The following is a 21,706-nucleotide window of genomic DNA, read 5'->3' as shown; positions in this document are numbered from 1 at the left end:
ATTGATTATATTCCTGTCAGTTGACTAATGGATCAACTAATTATTCATTCGACCTCAGCTTTAGCAATGTATAATCATTGTCAACCTTTTTCCGCCTGCAGTTTTTTTTCTTTTTCATATTTCAGCTGTATCTATATTGTTTATAGATAAATTACAAAAAAAGCTTCTCTTCGGTTTTAAGTTTTAATTGAAAGGGTTAGAATGAATCCAAGTTACAAGTTAGAAAAAATATGAAAAAGTAGTGTCACGAGTGTGTGTAAGTGCACAAAGAGGTAAGGTAAGATGCAAAGACAAAGATACAAGTTTATGATTTAGATTGATTGACTAGCAGGATTCATATCGCTTCACCGTAGAAGAATAAGCTTACACAAATGCAATTGACTCAGGGAATACGTTATTTGCTCCTTTTGGTTTAGTTTTGGATCCTTTGTGAAAATTGTTTCTCACACACACCTCTTCCCTAAACGTTCTTTATTTACGTTGTGACGATGGCATGACCAAAGTATGGTTGCCAATTTGTGTGCTGCAGTCTCCCCAAGTAATGTTTTATTCTCACGTAGACAGTGGGTCCTGTGTTTTGTAGGTTGATTTCTGGATCGAACTGTCTTAAGACACTAGACACAGCTTTCAATTCCCTCACTGTCAGGCTCCTGTACCCGTCAGCTATAAGTTCAGCTGATAGCCCCAGTGTCACCTAGCCTTTCTCTGGTCTCCACTCGGGAAGTTCGAGGTTGCATGCTGTTTTCAAGTAGGAAAGCGCCTGCGGCCTTTAATGACAATGAAGGCGCGTCGGAGTGAAATTTAGTGAGGACGTATGAAACCGTTTCTGCTTTTTTCCTTCCCCGCGAGGTAAATCTCTCACTGTGTCTTTTCTGTCTCCAGTACGGCCAGTAACTCTCCACGCAGCACCCCCGGCAGCTCTCCCTCCCTGCGGCGCAGGGTCCTCGGGGGCGGCAGGGCCAGCGAGGCCGAGGGCGGAGGCGAGAGGAGCACTGTTGGAGGAGGCGGAGGTTCGGATAGTCCCCTGCCCTCTGTACCCTCCGCCTCCTCCCTCTCATCCGCCTACCCGCTTGCCTCTCGCCACTTCAGCCGCAATGCCAAGGTAACTCAAGAGTGTCCACTGCTCCGAAGAGATCTGTGGCCGGCGAGAAATTTCTACCTTTTGTTCCAGTTGCAGCGCAGGACGGCTGCTGTGTGTAATCTTTTGTTGTGTCTGTGAAAGATGCAGATCTCTTTTATGTGATCCCAGTGACATTATCGCCGGTCGGGATCATCACTTAATCAAACATAACACTGAGGCCATTTATCCTGCAGTCCTATGGTGTGTCCTCATCAAAGAGTTAAATCTTTTTCATGATGACTTTGCAGGGTTCGATCGAGATAAGAAACAGTTGTGCATGAATGCACCGCTATGTCAGAATTTTCAACCAGTGTCTGCACTTTCAGCTACAGTAAAAATTGTAATAATCAGCTTTAATACCACAAAAATGTTTCTGGGTCAGTGGAAAAATTGAATTCATCTTCCATGCCAGTGAGTTCTACACATTTCCATTATCCTATGTGAATTGTAAATCTTTATTTTGTTGTTCCTTTACCTTACCATTAGTCAGCTATCACAGCACTGACTCTTTGAGTCAGCAGACTGTATTAGACAATATAAACGTTGGCGTCTCTGTAAATGTAGCTAGAGGGTGTATGTTATTTTGCACCTGAGGGTTTTTGTTTAAGCAGTCGCAAATATTTTATTTCAGGCTCATTGTTGTGGAAACAAAAGCCTCGTGTACCAATGGCTGTTCAAAACAGCTGGTCAGTGACAAGCTATTTTTTTTCAAATGGAGCAGCGCTGATGGTTTTGACAGTGCTTGAAAACTGCAATACCTCAAGGTTACATAAAACAGACTTGGCCTCAGGACCGGACAGGCTGGGTCACATGCATTAAATATCAAAGTGTGCTACTTTATCAGCGTACAGATCATGTATTGCTTTAGAAAGTCAGTGGTGCAACCTTCTTTTAAAACATTCTACAGAGAAATTTAAGCGCTGTCAGCTACTAAATATGCGTTCCTCTTTTTCGCAGAAAATGCAGAGCTGGTACAATGTAAGTACACATGAACAGCCCCTCATTACACATTTTCACTCCAGTAAAAGTTAAGCTTGTTGTAGGTGGACATAGGCACAGCAATGAGGATAATTCACATTTATCCAACATAATTATGAAAGGTATGAACTTAAAAAACATTATTAACATCTATCCAGGCGCTTGTTGTTATAATAGTAGTTCTGTCACTGTCAGTTAACCCTCCCCTCTCCTCAAAGTAAAATCAGCAGCAGCCACTGATGGGAAAACACTGAGCGATCGCAAAGTGCTAATTATTGTTGTTGAAGATTCACTTTTTTCACCCTTTGGATAAAATGGCGTCCGACTTTTGTGAGTTAAAATTATCATGTTCTCCTTTCTTCTTCCTGTCCTCACCCCTCAGGTTCTCAGTCCTACATACAAACAGCGGAACGAGGATTTTCGTAAACTCTTCAAGAAACTTCCTGACACAGAGCGACTTATAGTGGGTGAGTGAAAGTGTCAAATACCAAACCCCTCGCTCTGAAAGGACACAGGCGGAAACCCCTCGCTCTGAAGCCAAACCTCTTGAATTGTTAAAAATGATTGTGTTGTGTCTTGGTCTGCTGACCCCTCTTTCTTTCCCCGTTGTCCGTCCTCAGACTACTCCTGTGCTCTGCAGAAGGACATACTGCTCCAGGGCCGCCTCTATCTGTCGGAGAACTGGCTCTGTTTCTACAGTAACATCTTCCGCTGGGAAACCACTGTAAGTTGTGCACACGCTGTGTACACATTTTGCACGCGCGCAGTCAAACACGCCGCTGTTGTAACCCTGGTTAATGTGACACCTGCGATCTGATAAGAAGTAATTTTATCTCACTCAATACAGATCCGCTCAGGTCCTTGGTGAGATAACAGAGTTATGCCACGCAGAAAAGCAAGGCGACGCATACACACTGTGAATCTCTCTCCTGCTCATTACAGATCACTATCCTGCTGAAAGATGTGACCTCTATGACCAAGGAGAAGACGGCGAAGCTCATCCCAAACGCCATCCAGATCAGCACTGACAATGAGAAGGTCAGACTCCAGGACCAATCATATCGTGCCCTAGTTGAGGCGTTTTTTTTAAGGAGCTGACTTTTAAATCCACACGAACATCTTTACAGCTGAAGCTAACGGCTGCTGAAGAAGCATGAAAAGTGTTAGCTGTAGATGTTATTGCCCTTAAAATTATCCTTCTATTTTTTTTGCTGTTGAAGCAGTTTAAAATTGTCTGACTCAACTTATCCTCGACTGACTGACAAAGCAAACATCCCGACAGCGGGAAAACATTTGTCAAATCCACTCTCACAGTTTTTCTTCGTTCTCCTGTCTTTCTTCCTTCCCTCCCTCCTTCCTGTCCCACTGGTATTTTTCCCCCTCAGCATTTCTTCACATCTTTTGGAGCAAGGGATCGCAGCTTCATGATGATCTTCCGTCTGTGGCAGAACGCGCTGCTGGACAAGGTACAGCCTCCTCTCCTACCAACCCCCTGGTTGTTTGTGCTGCTGCCTTGTGTGACATGGCTAGTAGTTAACATCTTAGAATAGAACAAGAAGCAGGAAACGGCCACAAACGCAGGCCTGGGTAGAACAATTTAAGTCACTGTTATTTGCTGTCGTTGTAAGACTGAGAAGTATTAACTTAATTTGCTGATATGATGAATTGAGAATTTGAGGTCTATTGTGAAGCACAATCTGTCAACAAGTTAGAAGTAATGTGATCTGTGCCTGTGTGTGTTTACTATGCAGAGAATAAAGTGGCAGTATCCCGACTGGTTGGATGTCCTTTCCCCCAGTCATATCATATTGACGACTTATGCACCACCTCATTACTGTTTACAGTTACAATTCACCGTCATCCAATGGGCATCAAGGATCAATATTAACTCTCACACCATACTTCACAATGAGCAGAGGTGTCCCAGACGACTGTATATTATATAGTCAGAGTTGGCCACATTAGCCAAATAGTCTGCACCAACATGAATTGGAGATCAAATGTATAATTTATTGAATGAGAATGTCGTGTTTATTTTCACAGTCTTTATCCCCCAAAGAGCTGTGGCACATCGTGCACCAGTGTTACGGCACTGAGCTGGGCCTCACCAGTGAAGATGATGACTACGTCTCCCCCACGGCCGAACACATGAACGGCCTACTGTGAGTGTTCACGTGTAAAAACGCGATCGTATATAATGCAGTGCATGTTATTTGAGAGTCTTATATTTGTCAACACATAAACACACTTTTCACCATCATCTGAAGAAAAAAAAATCCACTATGCATCATTTCTTGTGCTGAGAGAACAACATATGCGGCCCAACATATTCTTATGTGTTCCACCACAGATTTATAATTTTTCTTACACGCTCATAATATCATATAATCTCTCTAACTTTGTGTTTGTAGCCGTTATTTCATTGTAAGACAGTGTGCAGCGCTCCTTGCCTAGTTCTCCTGCACAGGTGGGCCGTCACAAAAAAAAACATCCATAAAGTTTTAACTGTCCTCGCAAGGCAGCCAGACCTCTTCTGAGGGGAGGGGGGTGCAGATCTTAGTAGGCACTGAGACTGCACTCCTACCTACCCTTGCCCCTTAGTTCTCTAACAAACACTTTGCGCTTTCTGTGATTTTGTTTTTCTTTTCTCACAGTCTTAATTTTTCTCTGTATGTATCTCAGGTTTATCAGTCTCACTTCCTTTCACTTCATTCCCCAGGCCAGGAGACGAGTCGGTGTCGGTCACAGATCTGCTCGACCTGAGCTCAGTGTCGATTCCCTCTATGGGCAGCTCTCCCCCTCCCCTGGTGCCCTGCGGTCTGCTGAGCCCTTCGTCTGCTACAAACCTCGGGGGCTCCTCTCCACCTTCCTCTGCCTCCTGTCTGCCCATTGAGGTGCCATCCGCCTCTGGACTCAGACTCAGCTCCGACCCCCTCGACCCCAGCCCGCCCAGCTCCCACAGCACGCTGCCATCCACCACTTCCACCAACGGCTCTGCCTCGGCCCCGGCCTCTGCTGCTGCCTCCTTTGTGAGTGTTCTTCTTGACACACACACACACACACACACACACACACACACTCTTAGGCATCGACACTGCAATAGCCCAACCTCAGGGTGGTGTAATGCACAGTCTGATTGCATTAGAGGTTCTGCTTCAACCAAGTAGGAACCCACATTTTAATAATGAGCTGCAGCACAGACAGAGCAGAAAAGTCTTCTCTCATTTATCTGCTCCTGTCACTTGTGTTTTCAAAACATCTTCCTGATATTTACAGACAAATGGTTAGCTAGCATTAGCGTACATGGCAGGGATTCACCTAGCAGAATCCACACAATGCTATCGACCGTCGGATGCTGTGGCTTCACCTCTTCTTATTAGAGATAGTTCCTCATCAACAAACAAACAAATAAACCAAGACTCATTTTTTTCAATCTGTAGCTCTAGTAGACGTGACCACTAGATTCCCTACAAGAAAACCAGAGCAAGCTTCCCACCGACTGTCCCGTAAACTGCAGCAGGAGCGCCTGTAGTGAACCTGCTCTCATCAGAATTCACCGGACTGTATTGACTCAAGACCGCTAATGTCGCAGCTATCATTTTCACTTCGCTTTTACATTAAACTAAACCTTTCATGCTGTTAGACATTTAGACATTTTACACCTTGTGCAATGTGTTTGAATAATGTCTGTGTGATTGAAAGTTAACATTGGTGTCTAGGCCGCTATTATTCACGTTGTACTTGCTAAACAAGTTTGATTTGAATTCCCACTAACATATGCAAACAAATAGGTCTGATAGTACAGCACCTTTCAAACACAGCAGCAATGCTTAGATATTTTACTAATAAAGAATTAAAAATGCAAATAAGGAGCACTAGGTCAAAGGGTTGCAGTGCATGAGAGTTATGCCTCCCATACACAAGACGACTTTGAGAAGACTTTTAAAAGACTTAAGTCTGATGCCCTCTAGCATCTAAAGCCAATGTTTCATTAGAGTTTTTAGTCACAGTCTAGGATTTTGCAATGGCTGGGGATCTTGTAGGGTCACCATTTACAAGACTGCAAATAGATTCTGTTTTGGATTATTTCCCATCATGCGCCTGGTGGAAGTTTACAAGAAGAGAAATTGTTGAACAACGGAGAAGAAACAGCAGCTTTTAGCCACAGGTGCCATAATTTGTGCAATGGGTTGTATGGAAAAAAAAACCAACAAGAAAAAGAGGCAAGTGCAACAAGTGCTTTAAATAAAACATTAAAAGCATTCAGAAGAAACGCATGTAAAATCACATTGAAAAAATACAATAATTACAGAGTTACAGTGCTGTACAAGAAATGTATAGATAGTTTATTTACTGAAAGGCATCGGCAAACAGAAAAGTCTTCAGTCTTGATTTAAAAGAACTGAGAGTTGCAGCAGACCTGCAGTTATTTGGGAGTTAGTTCCCAGAAAAGAGAAGACACCACAGAGTGTGGAGACGACCCCTGGTTGTGTGAACGGGGACAGCGCAACCAGGTTGCCTCGAAATCGAGGCTTCACCGGAGTCTCCATGCGATGTCGCAGCAGGTGTTCCCCTACACGCTTTTCTGCTTCCCGTTTGGTTCTGGAAAGAGCTCACCTATTGGTTGTTGACAATGTTTGCTTCACCGTCTGCTCGAGCGAAGACTAATAACTTAAGATAATATCAAACACTTGATTTAATCGGAACGTCAAGACGAGAAAAAGACTTAAAACAGCTTGGATCAACACCTTACACCAAACGATCGAGATGACGGAAGCCCGACTCTAGCAAAAACATTCATGACTTTATACTGACATTGGAAATTTATCTTCGACAGAGAATTTTTTTTTGAAAGTTGTTTGGTGTAAGGCTGGCATTAAGGGGGCAGTAATCGATTTTAGAGAAAGCTTTTTTCTCTCTTTGTTGTTGTTGTGAACATACTGCTCTGGCCGGGCTGCCAACCCGTGTCCTCGGGTATGGGAGTCGACGAGTGATGATTAACAAACTGCACCCGCAGTGTGATGCGGTCGGCACCATATTTTTGTTTTTCGATTTACGGAGCATGCACAAATAGTTTTTTCACCGTACGCACAAAAGCTAAATTGCTTTAGAATCGTTTACTGCCCCTTTTAAGTGCAACATCAAACTCTGTCCATTCTGGGACTTCTGTCACACTCCCTTCTCTCTCCCCTTGTTTCCCACCTGCCTCTTCACTATCAGATGTCGAATCAAGGCAAAAAATGCCTAATAGTAACTTTAAAAACCAAGCAAAAAACCCGCCACCTGATAAATACAGTAAATTAAATCAAAACAGAATTATACAAAGTAAAATATAATAGAAATAAATGGTATGGGAAACATTGTGCAGAAATTACAGTAAGAAATAGTGGAATAGTGTGTAGTTGTTCCAATTCTGGCTCCATGTCCAATCGGTTCTGCTCCAAAACAGCTGCTGTGGTTGTCTCGCCTGTTTCCTATCGATCTGAATATGAGCGGATGGAGCACGAGCCGAGCCGCAGTGAATAAATGGAGTACTGTGTGTTGACTCTGCGTCGCTTTGCGGATTAACTGCGCGGCTGCAGCGATATGTCTGCCTTGGCCCCGTTCGTCGCAAGTCATATGACAATGGGGCAATTTTTTGCCTACAAACCTTTCGCTGACACTCCTCTGGTGTGCCGTCTCCCTCCCCACAGAATCTAGAAGAGGGTGGGGACAGCCTGTCTGAGTCGGCCAATCACATGCTGCCCCCGCCGAACGCCAGTCTGGGGAACCTGTCCTCACTGGACATCACCAACGATGAGGAACTGCCCACTGACCCCAGCAACTCCTCCGACACGCAAGAAGAGAGTGAGTGTTGTTTGGGTATTTCCACAGACCACTACATTAACTAAGAATGTGTGAATTATATGAACATGAGAATGGATTAGAACATTTTAATGGTAACCTTTTTTCCCCACCAATAATTGATTTTTAATGATATAAATGAAAATGGGGGGCGGAAATGTCAAAAAAAAAATATTTTTGATAAGTTCATGCTGGGATGCCGTTGTACTACTTTTAAACTCCTCTCCGTACCTACAGTATTTTCTTAATTCGCTATGTTGAAGGTTTCCAGCTCTAATCTGTGTGCGAACTAACTTATTATTGTGAGTTCTATTATTTCCCCTTCCTCCCGAGCTCCTCCTGAGGCAAGTTTCTTTTCGCCTCACTGCCTCTTCCCTTCCATGTCTACAGTAATTGCAGGGAGTTTTTTTTAGGTTTTTTTTTTTAACATTAACACAGTGTGATTTACTGCTCTGGGGTTGAATCTGTCCGGAGCTAAATCAAAGAGTTTACAACCGCCACAGATAGCGCACATGTCTTTGAACTACAGTTATACATAGGCTGTCTTTGGCAAAGTCAGATGATTAACCTCAAAATTACCTCCAAGCTGACAAGATAAAGACATGATTGCCTGGCAGCTGAATATTAAGCACAGGGAGCATATTTCAGACGATGTGTAAAACTGGAACTGCTCGGTGAGATGCCACCCATTCAGAGTGTCAAATTGACCTCTAAAACAAACACGTATAAGCTATTTAATGTTTACATATACTGGCAAAGGTTTACCATCACATTATGATGCATGTCTGAGGTGGGTACAGTTTGGGATTTATAATTAGATAGAAACGGGAATACATGTTTAACCACGATTTATTTTTATTTAAAAATACAAAATATTGAGTGTATGAAGATCAAGGCGTGAAAGGTATCTAAAAAAAAGTCAACCTTGACTGTGCTCGTCTTGACGTTTAGGTGAAGTGGAGTCATTCTGTGCCGACCTGAGCGGGCGGCTACACATCAACGCTGCGGTCCGCATGAGCGTAGACAAGCTGCACGACCTGCTGTTCTCCGCCGACACACACTTCATCCAGCACCTCTTCTCTCAGCGACACTTCACTGGTACGTTGAGCACGCACACACACACGCAGACACAAAAGGGTTACACCACTCCCATTTATTTTATTGATTGATTATTGAGATCCTTTTGTTTTGTATGTGGGTGGTGTCTGTGTTTAGCCTGGATGATGATGATGATGATATGATCTTCCTACATTTTTCCAGAATGCGACTTGCATTAACTTGTTTCATAACATTAAGAGCAAGAGAGCGAGTTTTTCCTGTTATGATGGGGACACGTACAGTGTTTGTTGTCGCTCTGCTGTTTCCTGGACCATAGAGGCTGCTGTCGGTGGAAAAATCACCCAGTCTTTCATTATCTGTCTCTCTTAACTAGAACTTGGTGTTTTCCCCTATTGTGTTTTTAGATACCGTGGTCCTTCTTCTTGGCATTAAAAGATGTTAGGGACCAAAAAAAGGTCACAGTTTTAACCGTGGAGACGTTTATTTTCCGTTCTGTTGAGAGTCGCGGTGCCACTTGGTCAAGCCGATAAATGCAAATGTGACGAGCTTGACCACCACCCCTCAGAGACGTACTGTAGCCCACTGTATTGTGCAGCTAGTGAGGTTGCCACACGATCTCTTTACGCTGTGTTAACCACCATTTATCTTTTGATTGTTCTTTTGATCAATGCAGTGTCTATGTTAGAGGTTTTTCTCTGCAGACAGAATGAGGCCGGAGATGAAGCCGTGGAGTTGATTTGGCCACTTGCTTCCCCAGTCGATGCCCCAGCCTGCACAGGAACATTGTGTAGCACTAATTAGGGATTTCTTTCTTCTTTTTTTTTTTTTTTTAAGGAGCGTGTATTGACCCTCTCCTTTTATCTCCCTCCCCCCCTTTAACCCATCTGGTCTCTCTCCTTTTCATTCATAAACTTTTCATCCTCTCGTGTCTTTTCTCCCTCCCGTTTTCACAAAATCTCTTGGGTCTTAATTTCTCCTCTTCTCTTTTGACTCGACCCCCCCCCCCCCTCTCTCTCTCTCTCTCTTTCTCAGACCTGTGGGTGGGTGAATGGCAGCAGGACAGCAGTAGTGGGATTACCAGCCGTGTGCTTAGCTACACCATAGCCCTCAACAACCCCCTCGGCCCCAAGACTGCCCCTGTGGTTGAGACGCAGGTCAGTCCTTGACAATCACTGGTCTTTTGTACTTTTCTTATTCGTCTCTCTGGAATTTGGGCTCCATTAAAGCACCAGAAACAGTCACACTGGAACTTTTCTGTAGAGTTTTTTTTTTTTGCTGTGTTTTGGTTTCAGTTTATGGCCCAGTTAGATTTCCAGCACAGGTTTTACTGGTAAAAGTAATTAAAAAAAAATTATAAATTGCACACAAACAAATTAATTTATTTAGGAAATTACATCTACAATATGGAAATAATGTTACTGTATTCAAACCAAATCATTGCTGCCATATACTTTGACAAGTATAGTCCTCAAGTCCTTCAGTTACAACATGGTAACATTTAATTACTCCAAAACAAAAAAGGTCTCTCTGGAATTGTCTGTTGGAATAGTCTTTGTTTTCTCGCACTTATGTTAACTTCCTTGCTTTGTGTTACACTGCTGCTTTATATTTATACTGAGCACAGAAAAAGGGCACTTGATACTTTTGTTAGAGATGTTCCAATACTATTTTTCCCTTCTCGACCCGTGCATTTAAATTCAAATAACAACTTACATAAGATATTTTAACAGCTGTATGCTACTAACCTGTATGGAAGTGATAAATAAATCTAGGAACAATAACTACTTTTAAATTGCAGCCACAGCTTTTAAAAGTAAAAGACCTTTACAGTTTCAAACTGTACTGTAACAGTATAAAATGGTGTAAGGGCAACTTCAAAACTAAATCAATCTAGGAATAGTTAATAATTCCTGTCAAAAAAACAAATAGTTGATGTGCAGCCACATCAACTATTTTCCCACCCCTTACCAACACTACACTATTGGAAATCCCTTCTTGTTCACCGCTCTGACAACAGTACTTGCCAGTGGCAGTATAGCGCAACTGGGTTTTTTTGGAGCAGCGAAGAAGAAGTGATTTCCGGGAAAAGAAAATTATTTTATCTGGGTGAAACTATTTTAAAGACTTGGTATCGGATCCGTACATAGATTTGCCAAACTAGCCGATGCCCAACCGGGCATTTTCAACCATATCGGAGACATTTGCGTCACTGGTACCGGAATCTCTGGCTTTTGTTATGGATCAGATGAAACAAACAATTTTGCATATCATTAACTATCCACCACCACTTTTCTTGCGGCTTCCAGACATTGCATAAGAGCAGTGCCCGAGGTGAGTGCTTTGTGGTGGACTCGGAGGTCATCACCTCAGGCATCCCGTACCAGGACTACTTCTACACAGTCCACAGATACTGCCTCACCTCTATCAACAAGCACAAGAGCCGACTCAGGTAGGTTTGTTGTGCTCTCACCCAGGTAATCCAGGTAGGATGGGACAGAATTAAAAAAACAAGATCTCCAGAGAGAAACTGCTGTTCACATGTGCTGTCAGGGTGCAGCTAAATAAATGATGCAAACTATATTTGAGTTGTTCAGTCCTTTTCCCTCGAGAACTAAAAGACTCTCACTGGTATATGAAATAATCCCTTTAGACCTCTTCTCTCCTTTGTTTCTCCACACTCACAAATACTGAAAATGTCAGTCCAAACACTAAACCTTTACTGCTCATTGGTTTATAGAGGGTTTATTCCCATTTCTGCAGACATAACTGGCCAAATATATTTTTATGTAAGTTGATGACACATTGGTTCAACACCAGCATTTGCAGCAATGGGTGTTTTAAATATTATGGCCAAACACAAATCTGGATGTCAGAGTTTCACGGCCCACGAGCGCAGGCGTCTTTCTTAGCATTTAGCAGCAAAGTTCAACAATCAAAGAGGGAGACGGTCATCTCTCCACTGCCAGTTGCCTCAGTAGAACATTATGCAATGTGGCCACAAAACATTGTGGAGCTGTCTCATTAGACGTTATTTAGTGTGGCGTTTCATTCCCAAGATGGTACCAGCTGTCAAACAGGCTGTTTTACCATTCCAATTGTCATTTGAATGAAAATGAGACCACAATTTACAAAATGAAACGGGTTTGAGACCAAAAACGCCTCAGGAAAATGTCTTTCAGACGTTATATGTCATGTAAAAAGTGTTTTCTAATAGACTTCTCTAGAAACTAGGCTTTATTGCAACCACTGGAGTCGTCCTCTGCTGGTGATTCCAGAGAATACAGGCTTTAGGCACTTCATCTTTTTGACCCGGTGACTACGTCCATTTTTATATACAGACTGTGTCTAGAAAGTGAATGGGTCATTTGGTGTCTATTTTATCGTTTAATGCAATATTATATGAATCCGACGGAACGAACAATAAAATAAATGAATTTCATTTTTTTTCTTTCACTAAATTGATACAAATCAACCTCATAAACATCTTCCTCCTCCTCCTTCTGATTACCTTTCATTCACGTCACACAGTATATAGTCTCTTTCTGATATTGCAAAGCCAACTCAAGTGTTTCTGGAAAGACAGTCCACTCACTCTACTGTAGTTTGTCATCTACAACCTCTTTCAAGCCCTATCTCTTTGTTATTTTATTTAGCGTGGTATCTTACCCAAGAACACAAATTTGAATTGGTCATGGTTTCATGTTATAGGCAGATTAAACAAAATCATAGGAAATGTGTGTGTGTGTTTGCTTTTCCTCTGCCCAGAGTTTCCTCGGACATCTGCTACCGGAAGCAGCCATGGAGTCTGGTGAAAACACTGATTGAAAAGAACACCTGGAGCGGCATTGAGGAGTACTACAGGCACATGGGTGAGTCGCGTGCGTCGCCTCTCCCAGCGTATATATATATATATATATATCTCTGTATACACACATCCCGGTGGAAAGGTGAACCATTCAGGCATATTGTTCTTTCGTGAGTAACTTAAGTAAAGTGAACCTGCAGAAGAACAGGGCATGTTTGATGTGGAAGCCAAATGCACAGTTTCATGTAGTTAAGTGTATTTTACATTTAAAAATCTTGCTGAGCAGCATTTACTGACTGTATTTTCAAATGTGGTGAAATAAAATATACTGTAAGCTGAATTCTGCTAATAATATATTTAGTCCAGTTTTTAAACCTTAAAGTCACTTTACGTGGTAAATGATTATCCCTTTGTCATATTGTTTCTCTTAAGATTGACACAGATTTCTTTGTTCATTTGCAGTGACAAATGTACAGTTAATGTTGAGGTGCAGGGAGCCAGAATGAAAACCTGACAGTTTTCTTCATGTGCAGAGTCTCAGTGTTGTAAAAACAAGATATAGATTTTACGGCCAGAGCAGAAAATCACAACAATAACAAAGAGAGAAACAAGCTTTCTCCAAAATCGCTTACTGCCCCTTTAAAGAGAGTCCAATCAGGATTCCTCCAAAGTAAACGTCTGCATATTAATGTGCTCTGATATGCACTTTGATAACGACTGTATGAATGAGGAAACAAAGAATGAGGTTGTCGGACAGCTTCTGGGTTTGTTGAAGTCTGGACATTTTCATGAACTTCTCCAGAGGGGCTGCATGTGAGAACGCAAATATTGCTCCAGACCTTTTTCCGGAATTTTTCCCGCTTGCCCTCTAGTAAAGATTTCCGGAAAATGTCCTAGTCTGCCCATGTGGGAATTAAGCGGGAAAATTTCCAGCGAGAGAGTGATTGAACTACCTGGGCGCCGCCCCCTCCCTTGCATATTCCGCATATTTTCCTGTCATCATGAACACGTGTGACTTCTCTGACGTCGCCTGCCGCGTTCGTCATATGTGAACGGCAAAGTCCAGAAAATGTCCAGACCCAAATTTTCAGGAATTTGTGTCTGGAAAGGCTTTAGTTGCCATGGTAAACTGAACTCAGTTCCTGAAATGGTAAACTCAAGAGTTCCTCTGATCTCAGTGAGCTAGCTGTCCCCTTAGATTTGATGTGTAAAACTTGTCTTTTTACAAAGAGTCTGTTGTTTTCAGATGATAAAAGAAAAAACCTTCACCCACATACAATATTATTTAAATTAACAAACAAGCACAAGAGTTCAGTGTCAGCACGTTGTATTTGACACGTATTGATACCAAAGTTCTACCGACACATTTTGTACTTCCTTGTTTAATATGTTCTGATTGGCTGTCGAGTCTTATTAGGGACACAATGTGACTGTGTGATGGGACAGGTGTATTTCAATTTATATTTACTTTGCCCCATGCAGAGAGTGAGGTGTCCAAGCTGGAGACCCTGCTGCAGTCCGATGTTACCGTGGTGACCACGGGCGAAGCAGTAGGCGCCGACGCCGTCAAGACCCCGCCGTCGCTGCGCCGCCGAAAACGTACCTGCTCTCGACGGCAGGGCGAGAGGGAGAGAGAGAGGGACGGAGGCAGCGCGGGCGGTGGAGAGCGAGGGGAGAGAGGAGTCGGGGAGGAGAGGGAAAGGAGAGAAGCCGGTAAGTTTGTGAGGACTAGTCCTCGCCACCAACAATGTCGATCATGTAACCAAGCAAAAACCTCAAGCCATCTGCTCTGCAATACTGCCCTCTAGTGTTTTCTTTACTTGGAGTAACATTACAGAGAAAGAAACAAAATTTTGATCCTTAAATTACCGTGTTGTATGACCGACAGATAACCTGCTTTTGAAACAAAAGCAATTTAGGTCTTACAAGGAATTATAAATCTACAAAAAAAATTCGAGCCTAACTTAAAATTAACAATCCTAAATGTTTTTTGTTTGTGAATTTAAGAACATGTGACTGGTTATTTTATCATTTTTTAATCCATTAGTCTATTCATCCATTCATTCCATATTCTCTTACTTATCCAGGTCCGGGTCATGTTTAATGATTGATTATATGATGAGGAATATGTCAGGAGGTAATGAATACATTTATTTTTTTTTTTAAATGTAAATAAACAGTTACTTCTTTTCTTTTTTGTCTTTAGGTTCTCAGTATATGAAGCTGGGTGAGCGGTCACGTGGCGGAGGACAAAACAGTATATCCACCATCCTCCTCATCGTCAGCTTCATGTAAGTTCAAATGTGTGTGTGTTTTTGTGTTTGTGGTCCTGAGTCCATGAATATCATGAGACTTTTTGAATCACCGATCCAAGCTTCCCACCTGGCTGTCTTTGGATTCAAGATGTTTCAATCTTATTCTTTAGTCATTTCACTCACAATGAGTTACACAGAACGGAGATGAACATTTCTAAATAGAGATTTTGTTATATAAGAAATGGATCCTCTGAGATTTAAGTTATATAAAAGTTATGTAAAAGTATGTGTGTGTGTATGTATATATATATGTGTGTGTGTGTGTGTGTGTGTGTGTGTGTGTGTGTGTCCTTGCATGTGATCTTCCTCCTTAGTAGCACAGTACTGTATGTATTTTCCTATATTATGTAATACTGTGGAAATGAAGGAGTTCCTACCTGATCAAATCACTGGTTTGATTGTATAGTTTTGATGACATTAGCTTCCTGCTGTCTTGGTTTTATCCAGCCTGTCTGAATGCTCGCTCATCCAGACATGCTGGATATCGATCTTCTGCAAACTAACCGCCTCACAATGCCTCTCTCACCATGTCTCTTCCTTCTCTTTCATTTTCTTTCTGCAATACTTCTTCTTGTGCGTAGGATCTGTATCAGGTTCGTAGGCTTTGCCTTTACACCACTGGCTGAATGAGTACGAACTGTGAGAATAATTATTTGCTTACCGGAAAAATCCACCATTCAAATCTTAGGTTTGCGTTGAAGATGGAGTGTGAAGCAAATTTGGGCAGATTATTGTCGTATTTGTTGTCCTGCTGCTGCAGCAGCGTTTGTTTCATATGTGTCCACTTGTATTCGCCACAAACATCCAAAGACAGGATGGACATTTTGCAGCAGTTTTCCAACAACACACCAACTTTATGTGTGTGCCTGTGAGAGTGTCTTAGGGGTTTGCTTTGCATTTAGTCTGGAGGCACTTTTACACTGTTTTGTATGATCATTGAATATCAGCGGTGATCTGTGAAGTTGTGCTCAAATGTGCACCCACTAGATTCCAGATGTGCATTTTACGACGGATTTTGATGGCCACACTGAGGAAAACAAATAAAAGTTAGACTTAAGAAAGCCGTAATATTACGAGAATAAAGTCCTAATTTTAAGGGACTTAAATTTTGATTTTACTAGAAAAATAAATTTTTTATTTAATATTATATTATGGAAATAAACAGCAACCCAGGAAACAGGCATGAGCCATGGCAACAGCTTTCTCTGGTGTCGTGCCACACATGCAAATTCAATAAACTATAGTTCTTTTATATATAGTATAACTATATATAAATATTTATACTCTGTGTTATATTCATTTTAAGGGTCAAATGGGTTTTGTGGCTCCAGATTAATTTTATTTTGTGGGAGAAGGGCCAAAAATTTTAACGCCTGGCACTGTTTTCTGACATTTCTCCACTAAAATAACACGGACACCAAATTTGCGACTCTAATTTTGTAATATTACGACTTTATTCTCAAAGCCCCCAATTTTTTTTCTCTCATCGTGGCAAGTCAAGTCAGGTCGCATTTATTCAAATAGCAGATTTAAACAAAATAGTACAAGTTAGTATGGACTAAATAAATTCGTACAGTGAGGGCATAAAAAAACTATGTTTAGAAAAAAGTTTTCTATTCTGCTGTTTAAATGTAGCCGATGGGTCACGGGTACATTAACATTGGAGTAAAGAATGCATTTAGCATTTATAGTTAGCAGTAGTTGACATTAATATTATTATATATTGTGTTGGATCTAGAGCTGCAACAGTTAATCGATTAATCGATTAGTAATCAATTAGTAAATTAATCGCCAACTATTTTGATAATCGATTTATCGGTTCAAGTAGTTTTTATGAAAAAAAGTCTTAATTCTCTGATTTCAGCTTCTTAAATCTGAATATTTTCTGGTTTCTTTGCTCCTCTGTGACAATAAAGTAAATATCTTTGGTGTGTGGACAAAACAAAACATCAACTTGGAATTTTGGGAAACAAAATCAACATTTTCCACCATTTTATGACATTTTATGGACCAAACAACTAATCGATTAATCAAGGAAAATAATCGCAAGATTAATCGATTATGAAAATAATCGTTAGTTGCAGGCCTAGTTGGATGGATTTTTCCTGTAACAAAATGACAAGTGTGTTAAGATTGAGAGCTGGTTTTGTAAGTAACTGGACTTTTACAAACACAGAAACATTTACGTTGGCCTATGTTTTTGCATTAGTTTTAGCATTTTGCTTTTTTTGTATTTCTTACTGAAGATATATATATATTTTCTATTTTCCTACTTGTCACTAAATCAGAAACCTCTCTTCTTTCTCTGCCCCCGGCAGTCTGGTGGTGCTGGTGGCTCTCAACATGCTGCTGTTCTACAAGCTGTACGCTCTGGAGAGGGCGGCCCACACACTGGAGACGTGGCACTCCTACTCTGTCGCTGACAGGTAAACACACCGCACTGTTGTTCCATATAGAATTGTGCAGCGCTCTCTGTTCCTGTCGTTCTTCGGCTGCCGGGATTGTGGCACCGCGGTCACCTGTGATTGGTCTCAGTATTTTGCTGAGGCAACCAAATAACAGATTCCAAATAAAATGTAATGTATCATTAATAAAAATAGCTTACACTACGTTGCTGTTTGCTAAGTGAACTTTGTTAGAGCAGTTAAAATAATAAAATAAAGAAGGGAGTTCATATATATATCTGACTGCTTTGATTCATTGATGGAAACGTAGCCATGATGTGCAGTACTATCGAAAATGGAGGATGCATCGCATCGTGATATTGAATCGTATCCAATCGTTGACAGGATAATCGTAATCGAATCGTGAGACCAGTGAAGATTAACACCCCTAGTCATGAGCTGCTGAACGCTGGAGTAGTTAGAAGTTAAAAAGCCGTATACAATATATGTCAGTGTGGTGTTTATAGCTTGTTTCTGCTGCCCCCTACTGTAGGTTGACTACTGGCTACACAAATGATAACGACTCTGCCCCATGCATCTTCCTCTCCTCCCCGTCTTCCTCTTCCCCCCCTCCCCTCCTCAGTCCGTTGCCTCAGACAGCGGGGGAGTGGGCCCAGGTCCTGCAGCTCCAGAGGCAGTTTCACCAGGCTCAGCTCAGCAAGTGGCAGCAGATCCTGCAGTCGTCCGTCACACTTCTCGACCAGGTAATCGTGTCTGTATTAGGCCACATCCACACGACTACGTTTTTATGTTTGAACATTGTTTTTAAACATCTTTAAATCTTCGCCCAGGCGCGTTTTTTAGCCTTGTATCAGAAGTAATCTCCGTCCATACGAATCAGAAAACGTCTGTCACCTGGCCATTCAAGTACACTGCGTACGTGCCAGGTTGTCTAATCTGCAGTCAGTTGCTTAGTTTCAGAAATTGCTAACAACGAAGAATGAAAAGTAAGACGAGGGGGGTTTCTGTTCATGGACCAGTGACAAATTGAAACAGATACTGACAGTACGTTTTAGCAACTTTTTTCACCACTGGTAGTCGACTGATAAGAACCAATCAGGAAGCTAACGCTGGTGACTGCCTCGTCGATTCCAAATGTCTCGGTTTTCGGCCCGTCCGTACTTCAACACTCCCCCTGGAGTTTTCGAACTAAACTGGGGCGAGCTAGCCTTGGACCCAGACGAATTCTGGGAGCTCATTTCATTTGCTCTGCCAGACTACCGTCTGGATCCCCTCCACTGGGAAGTGATTTCCCTCCAGCAGAAAACTTGCCGGTCCAATCACAACCGATTATCTTATAATGGGAGAAGAGAAGCAACTTTTGTAAACAACCAAGGCTGCTGCTGATGAACGAGCATTTGACTAAAAGTACCCCGATATTTTAAAATTTATCCCACAAAAACGAAAACACTCTTTCACAGACATTGTGGAATAATCATCACAGATGTCTCCTCTCTGCTCTGGTCTGTTGACATTTTTGCGTCGCTCAACAGACATCGCTCGATTCGTTGCTCTCACTGGTTGCAGGTCCATACTTAATTAATTGTGTCTCGTGGCATTTTGGTCTGCGTCCGTTGGTAACGCCTCTTTGGAAATCAAAAATAAGCCGAGAGGTCCCAGACTAATACGCGTTTGAGTATTACGCCAGGCTAAATCCCCGTTTTAGGTGTTTTTTCTGCGGACGGCGGGGAGCGTAAACGTAGCAGCAATGAAAACGTAGTAGTGTGGATGAAACCTGAGTCTGTGAAGTGGAATGTGAAATGGCCGGCTAGTGGTCACACAAACTGCTTATGCTCACAATGTGCTAGATGTCGTCAGTGCATTATGTAATCCAGCATATCTGACGCGACCTCTCTCTCTCACACCCCCCACCCCTCCACCCTCATATGTTTACCTCCCAGATGAAACAGTCTTTGGAAAAACTCCACCGGGGTATCGTGGTCCCGGAGGTGCACCAGGAGCCCCCCTCCGACCCCCTTACAGAGACCCTGACTGAGGCCTGAGTCCTACCTCTTCTCTGACTACCCCACCCCCATCCGCCCACGGACCCTCTGTCCATCCTCTTTTCCCAAATTCCCATGTGGGCGGGACATGCGGGGTGGAACTACATCACCCACAACTCTCTTCGCCTGACTTGACTTGAAATGGCAGCGCTCGCCACCAGCCTCAACCCGTAGCGACGTTGACGTCGGCGAACTCTTCTCAGACTGGAAGCCCACAGCATCAGGACCACAGCAATAATTTAACTCACACAGCCGTCATCTTGTCATCTTGTACATAATGTCTGGAAAGGGGCCACTGGTGGGCCGGTCCAGACCGCCCACTCCTCAAGAACCATACAGACACTTTCAGAACAACCCAAACTCAGACCTCCTCCCCGATTTTACGACTATCACAGACTCCGGTTTCTCTTCTGGCCCGCAACATTTCATAGATTCAGAGGGAAAAAGGATCAGTGATTCTGGAAAGCGAGAGCCCCCCCCCACCCCGCCCCTCGTCCTGGGAACAGCTAGATACCTTTGCCTTTAGTGAATGCCTGCTGAAAAAAAAAAAAAAAAAAGGGGAACACCACCTGTGTGGATATGAGGAACAAACGGGTGGAAGGAAGGAAGGGGAAAGAGATTGCTGACAGGAGCAGGACGCCTCTCTCGCTATTTCTATCCCAAATGTTTTTTACCCCACTTCCTAGTCTGAGCTGCGTCCCGTCAGAGGCAGTCGGTCCTCCGTCAAAAAAACGGGATGAGGAACATTTCAACACCTGACACTTTAGATTTCACCCTGAATTTTTTTTTAGGTGTCAATCACACATCTGAGGATAAAATCCTAGACACACTCCTGCTCCTCATGCTCCCGTTGGGGTTTTATCTAGTTTTTTTCAAAATCAAGTGTCGGCTCGTTTGTCAGGACCGTTACAGTATTTATTATTATTATTATTACCAATGACTTTTGATCTGAAGTCCTATCCTGCTCCAAGGAGTCACGCGGTCGCTTTGGATTTTTGCCGTTACGGTGCGGACCAAGAGGAGCTCCACGAGAATGATTAGCGGTCACAGCAATAATGACAAGAGTGGTTCTAGTCCTTTTTGAATGTTTCAAACAAAGTAGTATATAATTATTATAATAATAATAATGACGAACTGTGTGAATGTGTGTAGAAGCGGCGAAAAAAAAGCCAGAGAAGAAGATTTTGACGTTGCAGATGTGTGCACGCAATCGCGCTCAATGTTACATTCTTAGAAGTCTTGTTTTCATATTAGTGTTTATGTGTAAATATATAGATGTATAATTTTCCCCTTCTCTTTTGTGATTCATCTTTCAGGCTTGGCCGTTCACTCTTTGTGTCACAGAGCCAGAGGTTAGCAGTTCACGATTTACTGTAAGAAATTACGTTGTTTGTCCAAGTGCGTTGCACATTTCAAAAGAAAAAGGACCAACCGGAACTATAGGCCCATGCAAAGAAAAAGGGAATCTGTTTTGCAGTATTGTTTTGATTCTTTCTTTTTTTGTGTATGTGTGTTTGTCAGATTAATTTGACTCACTCGTTTTCTCTTTTTATTGAATTCGTTTTCCGTTTTCTATCTTTTCATTCTGCCATCGTTATTCGTTGTTTATCTCCAGTCTTGTCTTTTCCAGCTTCTTGGCCTCCAATGAAGTGAAACCATCCTGCTCTTCTTCTTCTTCTTCTTCTTCTTCTTGTTCTCAGAACTCAGCCCCAATCTTCCTCTCTTTCCTGCGTGTGCTCACTCTTCTCCTCCACACGCTCGCTCGCTCTCTCTCTTTCCCTCTATTTCACCGAAGGTAGCGGCGACAGAAGCACGAGGGCCCTGCTGTGCATGGCCCTTCTGCGGAAAACAAAAATGATGTAATATTTATTTAGGGAGGGAGGGAGGAAAGGGGATGTCTGGGGTGGGGGGAGAGAGAGCGAGAGAGAGACAGCGGAAGAGCGGGGATGAGAATGTACTGTAATGATGTGACTGTACACCATGCCATGGAGAGGAATGAAAACTAAAACATGCAACAAGTCCTCGCTCGTCTTTGAGTCCATGTGTGTCTTTGCCGTGGAAAAAGCGTTTGGGTCAAATGAGGCTGCAGCTAATCGTTATTTTAAATCATTTGTTCGACAAAAGGTCATTTTTTAAAA

The 21,706-nt window shown here is 42.4% G+C and overlaps 1 protein-coding gene across 6 annotated transcripts in view; it reads left to right on the top strand.

The window, feature by feature from the left end:
* Positions 1-21,583, top strand: part of gramd1a (GRAM domain containing 1A) — a 33,087-nt gene extending 11,504 nt beyond the window's left edge. For 5 of the 6 annotated variants that reach the window (XM_035623037.2, XM_035623066.2, XM_035623027.2 and 2 more), the window contains 19 exons: positions 883-1,102; positions 2,078-2,098; positions 2,481-2,565; positions 2,719-2,822; positions 3,041-3,136; positions 3,484-3,564; positions 4,142-4,260; positions 4,818-5,127; positions 7,792-7,945; positions 8,894-9,040; positions 10,034-10,155; positions 11,308-11,450; positions 12,767-12,870; positions 14,289-14,519; positions 15,013-15,097; positions 15,703-15,714; positions 17,440-17,547; positions 18,149-18,269; positions 19,467-21,583. In XM_035623037.2, coding sequence (XP_035478930.2) covers positions 883-1,102; positions 2,078-2,098; positions 2,481-2,565; positions 2,719-2,822; positions 3,041-3,136; positions 3,484-3,564; positions 4,142-4,260; positions 4,818-5,127; positions 7,792-7,945; positions 8,894-9,040; positions 10,034-10,155; positions 11,308-11,450; positions 12,767-12,870; positions 14,289-14,519; positions 15,013-15,097; positions 15,703-15,714; positions 17,440-17,547; positions 18,149-18,269; positions 19,467-19,568 — 2,365 coding nt within the window. In that variant the 3' untranslated portion in view covers positions 19,569-21,583. The remainder of the gene's footprint in view (positions 1-882; positions 1,103-2,077; positions 2,099-2,480; positions 2,566-2,718; positions 2,823-3,040; positions 3,137-3,483; positions 3,565-4,141; positions 4,261-4,817; positions 5,128-7,791; positions 7,946-8,893; positions 9,041-10,033; positions 10,156-11,307; positions 11,451-12,766; positions 12,871-14,288; positions 14,520-15,012; positions 15,098-15,702; positions 15,715-17,439; positions 17,548-18,148; positions 18,270-19,466) is intronic. The other variant, XM_047333003.1, reaches the window with a different exon arrangement.
* The last annotated feature ends 123 nt before the right edge of the window (positions 21,584-21,706 follow it).

The sequence above is a fragment of the Scophthalmus maximus genome, chromosome 1 (genome assembly GCF_022379125.1).
Source record: "Scophthalmus maximus strain ysfricsl-2021 chromosome 1, ASM2237912v1, whole genome shotgun sequence".
Classification (NCBI taxonomy): Eukaryota; Metazoa; Chordata; class Actinopteri; order Pleuronectiformes; family Scophthalmidae; genus Scophthalmus; species Scophthalmus maximus.
The sequence above is the reverse complement of the archived record's forward strand: the minus strand, read 5'-3'. Positions and strand labels throughout refer to the sequence as shown.